The sequence below is a fragment of the Fukomys damarensis genome, unplaced genomic scaffold (assembly GCF_012274545.1).
Source record: "Fukomys damarensis isolate Sample0158 unplaced genomic scaffold, DMR_v1.0_HiC HiC_scaffold_14, whole genome shotgun sequence".
In the NCBI taxonomy this organism is placed as follows: Eukaryota; Metazoa; Chordata; class Mammalia; order Rodentia; family Bathyergidae; genus Fukomys; species Fukomys damarensis.
In genome coordinates, this window is record NW_022900926.1 from 10,659,719 (window position 1) to 10,670,983 (window position 11,265).

Below are 11,265 nucleotides of genomic sequence, written 5' to 3' on the forward strand. Positions count from 1 at the left end.
TTCTCTTTTTATTTTGATTTTTATTAGTACATGTTTGCAGTATCTCGTGATTACGTTGCTCGTGAGGAGTTTGCACGTGTACATAACACCGTAATTCTTTTTCATCTTCCCCTCACTTCCCTCTACTCCCTCCATCTTCTGGGCCCCTTCAAATTTGTAAAACATATTTCGCTGTTTCCTGTAATCTTATATTTTGCTCTTTATTCATACCTTGAGTTTCTCATATGAGAGAAACTATGTAATACTTGTGCTTTTTTGTTTAGTTTATATCCCTTAACCTTATGGTTCTTGAAAAATTCTAAGGTCCCAACAGAAGTAGCTATCTGCTGGGTGCATTCCCCTCTGCTAGCTCACTGGGCCCTCCAGGGCCCTTGGCGGGTATCGGTGCTCACTTAGGCCCCCCAGGAGTGGACCTAGTGTCTAACCCAGGCAGCCCAGAACCTTTGCTCTACAGGTTGCGGTGGTAACTGAAGTAAGCAGTTCAGGGAGCGTGGATATCAGCAGATCATTTTATCTAACTGGTGAGACGCAGTAGCTGCCGTGTTTGCTCTCCTGCTCATGCGCCTGGTTCTGTGCTAAGCAGTGTGATACACTGTTTTTTTCAGTCCTGCAAATGCCCTGTGAGGCTCCATTATCCCCATTTTGTAAATGACACGCTTGACAGCTCATGAAGTGAAGTCTGCGGAGGGTCGTGTGAGAGCACTAAGTGGCATAGCTGCATTCTGAGGTGGACCATGTGGCCGACTGGTTGCTGGCTGTTTTCACACGTGGGGAGGCACATTCCTGTCTCAGCACAATTTGTGCCCACCTAGGGGAGCTGCTGCCTATGAGAAGTGCTGAGCTTGGAGAGCTGAGCAGGAGACTTTATGTCGAGCAATCTTAGAGTATCAGAATAGGGCATAAAATATTTCTGGTTCATTTGTCTGTTTTTTGAGACAGGCTTTCAGTGTAGTCCAGGCTGGCCTTGAACTTGTGGCAGTCCTCCTGCCTCAGCCTCCAAGTGCTGGGATTATAGACATGCACCATCACTCCTGGCTCTGGTTCATTTTTTAAAAATCTGTCAAGAAGCCTCCCATATTATGCTCCAGAGTATGATATCCTCCCAGATGCTTCACATTCTGATGTGATCATATTTTATCTTTAATTGAAAGACGTAGCTGGGATAACTTTTTGCTGAGAACATTTAAATTCTACAGCTAGAATTTCACTTTTGCACAGAGAAAGAAATGCATCACAGGATCAATTTAACCAGAATTGGGTTAATGAAATTTCCAACCCTAAGAAAAGAAAAATAATGTTTGCCCACTTGAGACAACAATTTTTATAATAAAACATCAGACGAGATGATTGTGGAGTTAAGAGTCCTCCTTCCTGACCTTATCGGTGAAGGATGGTTTGAAAAGGAGATTACAGCACAGGAAGGCATGTTCCTTGTAACTCCATAGAACAAGGCTGTGTTGTTTATTTTGGAGAAACATGGGTGTAAACATCAGAGCGTAGTTGGATGTAATTATAGATTTGGGCCTGGAGACCTGGAAGTTGGAGTCTCTGTGTTGCAGTGGTTGTAGTAAGAGAAGCCTCCTGCATGGACTGGTAGGAAATACTTGGTGTTCAGAATGCGGCCAAACCAGCTCATTGTGCATTCCCGAGAGCGCTAACTTCTTTATTCGTATGACAGCCTCCGCCTGTTGCAAGGTGCTCGATTAGGATTTTGCTGTGTCCCTGTCGTCTCTTCCCTTTCCCCTCCCCTCTCCAGCTAAGAGAAACAGCGTAGGAACACGGGGGCCTGTCCCCCTCCCTTGAGCTCAGAGAATGCGCAGAGTCACTTACCACATTCAGTTACCATTTCTTGTAGAGCCCTTCATTGGAATTGTTCAGTAAAGATAACCACGCATTTTATATATATTCCCAGATTTATGTGGGTACAATTTAATGAAATGTCATGAGTGAAAACTGCACACACTTTAATGGAGCAGCGTATGTAGGAACACATAGCCTCCACTTTCCATCTCCTTTGGAGTTGATTTTGGCAGGTCTGGCCCTAAAAGGAACTGGGCTAAGGGTTTTCTTTTCCTTTTTTTATCTCTGTTCATAGAAAATAGTCTTACTTTAAGGAAGTAGCTTTAAAGATCAATGTGCTTTATTAAGACCGCAAAGAGTGGGCAGGGATGTAGCTCAGTGGTTCCGCCTCCTGCCTTGCAAGTACAAGGTCCCAAGTTCGATCCCGCGTACCAAAGCAAACAAACAAACAAAAACACACAAATACTAACTCGATCATCAGTGGGTATCTCTGATCATACAAACATAGACACAAAAAAGGTTAATTTTAGCTTTTGATCTCACTTTGTCCCTCTCTTTATAAAAAAACACAGTAAAACTCAGTCACTCATCAAAGTCTATAGGAAAGCCACAGTAATTAATTGGGAGTTTATTTTCTTTCACTCTGGGATATGCTGAATTCAGGTTATATCACAGCATCATATCTTTGCTTCAAATAAATATTAATAGTTAGCTACCCACAGAAAGCTTTTTCCGTTGGCCACAATGGTTACTGGTATAGAACTTGCGAGTTCAAAGAATGTACAAATGCTGATAAAAAAATATGGTGTGTATTTAAATAAAAATAATTGTTAAAGGAAAAAAATGCATTGCCCTAAATCTACTTGAAAATACTCCCCACTCACTTTAAACATACTTATCCCATTGCTTTTGCTACTTTCTATAGCAGTTCTGGAAGTCCACTTTCATGCATATTTATGAGGTGTGGTTTTAAAAATACAGCATTTCTGCTACCAAATGCCATCTAGCAGAAAGTTAGACTTGAAAACACATTACAGAGTGTCCTCATCCACCTCTTTCATTGGATCTGGGCCTACGTGACTGCTGGCTCGTCCCCAAAACAATCACGATGTCAAGGCAGCCTCCACAGTGTAACTAAAGACTCACAAAGAGGAGCTGAGAGCTGCTTCGGAGTGGAGAGAATGAAGGGGGAAGGGTGTCCAAATGAGGGGTTATTTAGCAGGGAATTGATGGCATGGGTCTTTGACTATGATAAATGTCTTAAATATAATGATGGTTCTGATTACTCAGCATTTAGAACTTACTAGAACACAAGTTTGGAAGTTCACAACTCCATTTTAGCACACAGTAAGCTGATATTAACAAATGGTAATTACCGAGTTTGGCTTCATCACTGCCCATCCAGAGAAGACAGAACCTTCTATCAACATCTCAACTAATATCCTTGCTCTAGTTATCAGTGAGTCTCTCACATTTGCTTTTTCGGTAGCTCTCTCTCCTGCTTTCTGTGGAGTAAGGACCTCTGTAGTCATTAAATTGTTCTAATATTAAACTGAAAATGCTAAGGGTGCTCTAAATGGAATAGATTCTTTAAAATCCTACCTCAGAGCATTCTGAATTTCCTATAAAAATGTGTCTTCAAAAAAAAAGTGTCCTCATTGCTTAATAACTGATTCCTCCTCATTCTCAGAGGAACACAGATAATCTTTAATAATTGTGACCAGTCATATCTAGGAAGAACTCAGCCAAGGAGCTCAGGTTCAAATGAAATTTCACATTTGCTTTGGAAATGATCTTTTTAAAAAAGTCACATTTTTCCATATATACCATATTAGCATCATGCTGTTACAGTATTATAATTTCAAATGGAGAATAAGCCAGTGCCTGTGTAATTAAAACTACAGAGCTGCTTTTACATTTTGTTGGAACATTCAGTTTTAGATTTATTTCCTTGTTCTTAAACTTAAAGGCATGATCCTGGGTCAAAATATAAAGCACCAAAGTAATATCATATCTTAGAGGAGATTGCAAACTAAGGTTTATTTTGAATATTTTGAATGCTGGGAGTAGAATACATTCAGCTGAAAAGTTTTAAATCCCTGCCACCAATCTTTGTTTTTTTCTTTTCTTCTCTTTCTCTTTGAGAAGAGTTTGACCAAGTTGCTGAGTTGCCTCGGCTGGGCTCTTAAACTTGTGATCACACCACCATCCCCAGCTTCTTTCTTTAATGTTAAAAAGCTATTTTCATTCTGGCTTGAAGGGTAAAGCTCGGAATGAAGATTTCAATGAGTCCATTCAGTTCTGGGACATCCCTCATTGTTTAATTTAATATTAGGCTATTCCTGGTCAAAAAGAGGCAGAAACATTTCAGCCTATGGATTTGACCGTAGCATTGGGATCCATTCCCATGGGTTAGTCTCCTCTTCCACCCCAGTCCCACGTTTGAGAGGAATAAAGTTGCTTAGTAAACAGTGGAGACTGTGAGAACATTTTTCTTTCTTGAAGATGAAGTTTGCCAGAGTACAAATAATATTTCTCATGAATTCCTACCCCAAATCACAGTTGAATTATTCAGTAGTTACATTTTTTAAACAAGTTCATCTGAATGTTATTCTTCGCTAACCTCCTTTCTTAATAGTAATCAGAAATTGATAGTGAGGAAAGTGCACCTTTACAGATACTATTCATATTAATTGCTTTGTGGTAGAATCTCAGATCCTTTCTAGAATTTTAGTGGTGCCATTTGTTTTAAATTAAAAACAGTTGTTAAGATGCAATTTTGAACTTTTTTTTAATGCCTCTTTAACTAAATCCCAAAACACCTATTTTTCTCAGAGACCAGCATGCCGATGAGGTCAAAGAAGACGTGGAAGAGAGAACAGAAGGCGAAAGGAGACCGGCACACGAAGCCAGAGGTAGCCATGTTCTCTTGATTGATGGATATGAACACTAACATTCAGTGAGCCCAAGCTTGACCACAGCTGGATGTAGCTCAGTGGTAGAGCACTTTGCTCTGGGTTCAGTCTCTAACATTGCTAATTAAGCAAAATAAAAACGTAACCAGAATATAGCAGTCATATTTACATTAAAGATAAACTTCATTCCCTTGGCTCATTTCTTATTGCAGGCAATAAAATTTTACTGTCAAGGATAGATATAGCATGCAATTCATAATACAGATATACCTGTGGCCTTTATGAGCAGTGCCTTTCATCTACCAGGACAGGACTGTATAAAGTTTAGTAACACTCTGTCTTTGGTTCCTGTCATACAGTCTCTTTAGTATCATTGGTGTTATTTGCTTCATATGTTTAAAAGTGGATTCCAAGTATATTCTGAATCCAAACAAAATATGGTCTTTAATACCATAAAGTGAAGGGAAAATCATTTGAGCAAATGTTTCAAGTTGTACTGGAGAAAATAATTTCCCGTATCTTTATTGAAAAAAACAGTGATTAACTAAGCAGTGAAGTCATACTGACAGTTAGTCGTAGTATAGATTGTACTTGTAATTCCGACATAACTGTATAATTTTGACTTATTTTTTACAGGAAGATGTTGGTCTCGATATCAGCTTAATGACTGGCCCTGCAGACTTTGCATTCCGTGTGCATTTTTTGTTCAGATTATGGTAGCATCTCTGAGAGCAGCACCTAATGACTGCCTGCCTGCAGCGGCCCATTCCATAATCGTTGCCCTGGCTTCTGAATCTGATTGTCACGAAGCAGTAATTAACGATTAACGGCAAAGTCACGCTAAGTGCTGTCTTCGCCATGTTTCCTGGCGTTTCGTGTAGCGCTCTGTGCAGACCCTGCAGGCAGCCAGGGCTTCATCTTCCCCTGCCACGTTCTAGCTGTGTGACCCTGGCCGTGCTGTGCGCTTCTGTTTGTCCCGTGTCTGTCCAGAAGGACGATGACGACGTATCTCCTCCGCCGTGAGGGTGGAGGGCAATACCTTTTGTGCTTGCTTGGATCAGTGCTTGCCATGTAGTACACCCCAAGCGAGTAGGTGACGTGTGAGGGGGAGACGTGTTTAATAACAACGGTGCAGTTATCAGGGGCTTGAGCCTTTCTTTGTGAACATCAGTTCCCCCGGGCAGGTAGTGTCGTGGCCTTTCAGCCTCAGCTCTGCCATGTCCCTCAGTTCCTCTCGTGGACGTGGATGTGGCGCAGGGCCCCAGTGCTGGATCACCCTGAGGATGCAATGCGTTCGAGGCAGCAGTGTCTCCTGTCATCAGTAGTGGTGCCACCCTGGAACTGTGTGTCTAATTGTACACCGACAAGTGCTCACTGAGGGCCGGAGGGAGTCAGAAGAAAGACTTCCTGGCTCCGAGCTGTTTGAGGGGATAATGATTTAATAGCACTGTGATTTAATTTAGTGATCTATTTAAATTTGTATCTGCTAAGGCAATTTTGGTATTTTTTTTCTTCAAACTTATCTGTTTAACGAGGAATTTCATATTTAACATTTGATGTGCATGATTACCTCATTTTTATTTTATTTTTTATCTCATTTTCAATAGTTTCTGCTTTTTTCTGTTGTTCTTAATTTGAGTTACCAGAGTTTGTTTTGTAATTCTTTCCAAAGACAATTGCTAGAATTCATATATAATTCTTAATTTTGTGGGTTTTTCATGTAATTTATTTTCATTATTATTTTCCATTGTTTATTGGTACAATTTAAGTAAGCAGTACAGTTATTTATCATTGGGATCTGGTACCTTTACATGATGTATCTTGGTTCTTATTTTTTCCCCATTCCCCTGCCCTCCGTTCACCCCCCCTTCCCTATTTACAAAGACTTTGTTTCCATTTTTTCCTTTTATCATATTTTTTTCTTTTCCCTTCTTTCCTTTCCCCTACCCTTCCCAATTCCCCTATCCTCCTATTTCCCCTATCTTCCTATTTCACGTTACAATTATATAATTCAAACCTTATTTACACTTTTAGTTTTTCACACCAGAGAAACTATTCAGTATTTACACATGTGTATCCTATTAATTTCACTTAAGACTATGGCCTCAATGTTCATCCACTTAGCTATAAATGTTTCTAGTTTCTTGTTCTTTATGGCTGAGTAGTACGCCATTTCGTTTTTTTAAAAAAAATATCTTTTTTTATCTAGTCTCAGGTTGATGGGCAGTTGGGCTGTTCCCAAGTTTTATCTGTTACAAACTGTGCCACTATAAACATGGGTGAGCATATATCACTGTGGTATGATTCTTTTAATTCTTTTGGGATGATAACCACCAGGGTAATAGTTGGGTCAAATGGGACTTGAGTTACCTCCATACTGATTTCCACAGTGGTTGCATGAGTCTGCACTCCTACCAGCAATGAAGAAGGGTTCCTTTATCCCCACAACCTCACCAGCATTTGTTATTGGTTGATTTCTTGATAGCAGCCATTCTTTCTGGGGTTAGGTGGAATCTCAGTGTTGCTTTCATCTCCATTTCTCAAATACCAGTGATGTTGAACATTTTTTCATATGTTTATTAGCTGCTTTGCTTTTACCTCTTTGTCTGAGAAATGTCTGTTCATTTCAGATGTCCGATTTTGAATTGGGTCTTTATATTTGGGGGGCCTGATTTTTTTTTTCATTCTTTATTCTAGATAGTAGACCTTTGTGTGAGGAACCAGCTGGTAAAAAAATTTTCCTACATTGTAGGTTATCTGTTAGCTCTGTTGGTGGTTTCTCTTGCACTGCAGAAGCTTTTTAATAAGATGAGATCCCAGTTATTGATTCTTTGTGCTAGTTCCCGTGCTACTGAGGATTTGTTCATAAAGTCTTTTCCTATGCTAGTGTCTTCAAGAGTTCTACCTAACTTATCTTCCAACAAGTTTAATGTTTCTGTTTTAATGTTTAGATCTTTAATCCACTTGGATTTTAATTTAGTGCATGGGGAAAGATAGGGATCTAGTTTTAATCTTTGGCAAGTTGAAATCCAGTTTTTCCAAACATCATTTACTAAAGAGGCTATCTTTCCTCCAGTGAGGATGTTGGGCTCCTTTGTCAAAGATGAGGTAGCTGAGTGTGCCTGGAGTTGTTTCTGCATCTTCCAATCTATTCCAGTGATCCTTGGCTCTGTTTCTTTGCCAGTACCATGCTGTCTTTATCACAGGGCTTTGTAGTATAGTTTCAAGTTGGGGATTGTGATATACCCCCTGACATTTCTCTGTTGCCTAGAATGGCTTTTGCTATTCTAGGTCTCTTCTGGTTCCAGATGAATTTTTGGATGGCTTACTCTAGTTCTGTGAAATATACTGTTGAGATTTCAATTGGGATTTTATTGAATTTGTATAGCAGTTTTGGATGTATGGCCATTTTTCACTATATTGGTTCTTCCTACCCAGGAACAAGGGTTATCTTTCCATCTTCTTATATCCTCTTCAGTCTCTGTTTTTTCAGAGTGTTGTAGTTCTCAATGTAGAGGTCTTTTATTTCCTTCGTTAGATTGATTCCTAGATATTTCATTTTTTGGATGCTATTGTGAAAGGAATTGTTTCCCTAGTTTCTCTCTTAGTGAGTCAGTCTGTTATTTGTGTACAAGAAGGCTATTGATTTTTAAGTCTTGACCTTGTATCTAGCTACTCTGCTGAATCTGTCAATTAAGTCTAGAAGTCTTTTGGCGAATTTTTGGGTCTTCTATGTATAGTATATCGTCAGTAAATAATGACAGTTTAACTTTTTCTTTTCCTATCTTTATTGCGTTTATTTCTTTCTCTTGTCTAATTGCTGTGGCTAATGTTTCCCAAACTGTATTGAACAAGAGTGGTGATAGTGGACATCATTCCTGATTTTAGCGTGAAGGTTTGCAGTTTTTGACCATTTAATATGATATTGGCTGTTGGTTTTGCATAGACAGCCTTTATCAAGTTGAGATGAAGACCATCTTTCCAATTTTCTCTAGGGTTTTTATAATGAATGGGTGTTGAATTTTGCCAAATGCTTTTTCTGCATCTGTTGAGATGATCATATGTCCTTGACTTTGTTAATATAGTGTATTACCTTTATTGGTTTACATATGTTGAATCATCCTTGCATCCCTGGGATAAATCTGAGTTGGTCAGCCTGTATGATCTTCTTGATGACCCTCTGTATTCTGTTTGCCAGTATCTTATCTTATTGAGGATATTTGCATCTATGTTCATTAGGGAGATTGGCCTATAGTTCTCTTTTTTGCTCGTGTCTTTCCCTGGTTTTGGCATCAAAGTGACACTTGCTTCCAGGAATGAATTCAGAAGTATCACTTCCCTTTCAATTTCATTGAAAAGTTTAAAGAGTAGTGACAATAGTTCTTATCTAAATGTCTTGTAGAATTCAGCAGTGAATCCTTCAGGACCTGGGCTTTTCTTTGTTGGTAAATTTTTAATTATGTTTTCAATTTCACTGATTGTAGTTGGGGATGTTTAGAATTTTTATATCTTCTTTGTTCAACTTTGATAATTCATAAATATGTAGAAATCTGTCCTTTTCTTTGTGTTTTCCATTTAATTAGAGTACAAGTTCTTGCTGTAGGTATTGATGATCCTCTGGATTTCTGCAGGACCTGTTATGGCTTCATCTTTTTCATTCCTAATTGCATGGATCTAAGCCTTTTCTTTCCTTTTTTTTGATAATGTTGGCTAAGGGTTTATCAATTTTACTCTTTGGAAAAATCAACTCTTCGATTCATTGTTTTTTGTTGTTGTTTTGTTTTTTTGTTTGTTTTGTATTGTTTCTTAGTCTCCATTGAATTGATTTCTGCTCTGATCTTTATAATTTCCTCCCTTGTATCAACTTTGGGTTTCACTTTTTCTTCTTTTTCTAGGAGCTTAAGATTCACCATTAGGTTGTTTATTTGAGTTCACTCTATTCTCCTAGTATGGGCATTCACTTCTATGATTTTCCCATGTAGAACTGCTTTCACTGTGTCCCATAAATTCCTGTGTGTTGTTCTGGCATTATCATCAAATTGTAAAAACTGTCTAATCTGTAATTTCCTTTGTGACCCATGGGTTGTTTTTATTATTTTTATTACCTACACAGCATATATAGCTCAATATCTATATTTTACTTTTTGCCTTTTCATTGGTGAGAGAGAGCCTCATAAAAATAAATTGCTTTGAAAACTGTGCATTTATCTTTAGGTGAGCTTGGCCTATGATTTTTTTCTTTGTTATCCAGTTTTCCCCCTAAAATTAATTTGATGATGTTTTTCTTTTTCATATTTTAAAAATATTTTAGACTTTCATAAAATTAACCTTATCTGTAGTGAAATCATGTTGATGGATGCACCTCATGTACTATCTTTCTTAGCTTTAGATTCCCTGTTCTTTTTTGAAATAAATGTGTTCTGTGCAGAACCATTTTGTACAGAAGAGATTTGGCCTCCCCTTCTTGGCTTCCCGTCCAGCGGGTGCTGGTCGTGGGCACCTGAAGGCAGGGACTCTCGGTCCTCAGCCAGGTCTTTTGGTGTTGAGGATTTGATTTGTGTTCCTCGGTGAGTGACACAGGGGTGGCTCAGACACCAGTCACTGGGTGTCCTCCTGCCACCCGGGGCTTGGCACAGCCATGGCCTCTTGCCTTGAGCCAGACTCCCTGAGTGTCCTGGGGGAAGTTTGTTGGTGAAAATTCTTGGGAGCAGCAGCAGTGAGAGAGAAACGGGTTGTGCAGATGAGAAGGTGAAGTGTGACATCAGTCACAGCAGAGACCTTAGCGGGTGCCCTGGGCGGCTGCATAGCTGTCCCACATCCGGGTGTGCAGACCTGGCCTTTCTGTCTTAGAACTGCCTGATTCTTAGGTGCTGCCTGGAGAATGGTGAGTATCCTTGGTCAGGGAAGCTTAGACCATTCTTGGGAGAGGAGGCAGCCGGTCCAACCACATTTGTCCACCATCTCCCTCTAATTGTTTGACTTCCCTTCTTCCTTTTAAAGAAAATCAAGCACAAACAAACAAACAACAACAAAAAACAATATCATTTCACTCATCCTGGGTTAGGCCAGCCAAACTGAATCCAATATTTTGGCTTAAAAATAAATGAATCTGTCTCTTCAATCTTTTTTTCATAATTTTTACCTGGAAAGTAATGAGTTTTCTTTATCTTTTTAAGCCCAGGTCTTCTTTAGCTCTAGAAAATTACCTTTAGTTACAGCGTGGATGACCGAGTGTGGTCCACTTATCTCTTCATAATTGCTCGTACCTGTTAGTTATCCGTGGGTTGCAGTCAAAGATGGATATCAGAATGTAAACCAGGTGACAGGTGAGGCAACCCGGGATCATTAAACCAGCAGTGGACACAGTTGGTGCTTGTGAGGAGTCCCTGCTGGGCCAGAGGTTTCCCTAAGCTTGTGGGGCTCAGGAAACCCCACAGAGTCACAGTTGTGAGTGGGGAGTGAGTGTCACCAGCCAACATGGACCAATACTTATTTTAATTTCCACAACATGCACACTTTTTTTTTTTTTTTTTTTTTTTTGTTTTTTTTT

General features: G+C 39.4%; 1 protein-coding gene across 11 annotated transcripts in view; it reads left to right on the forward strand.

Annotated features, from left to right (window-relative positions):
• L3mbtl3 (L3MBTL histone methyl-lysine binding protein 3) overlaps positions 1-11,265 on the forward strand; it is a 112,331-nt gene that overhangs the window by 88,876 nt on the left and 12,190 nt on the right. For all 11 annotated transcript variants that reach the window (XM_010639145.3, XM_010639146.3, XM_010639151.3 and 8 more), the window contains one exon: positions 4,636-4,715. In XM_010639145.3, the coding sequence (XP_010637447.1) occupies positions 4,636-4,715 (80 nt within the window). The remainder of the gene's footprint in view (positions 1-4,635; positions 4,716-11,265) is intronic.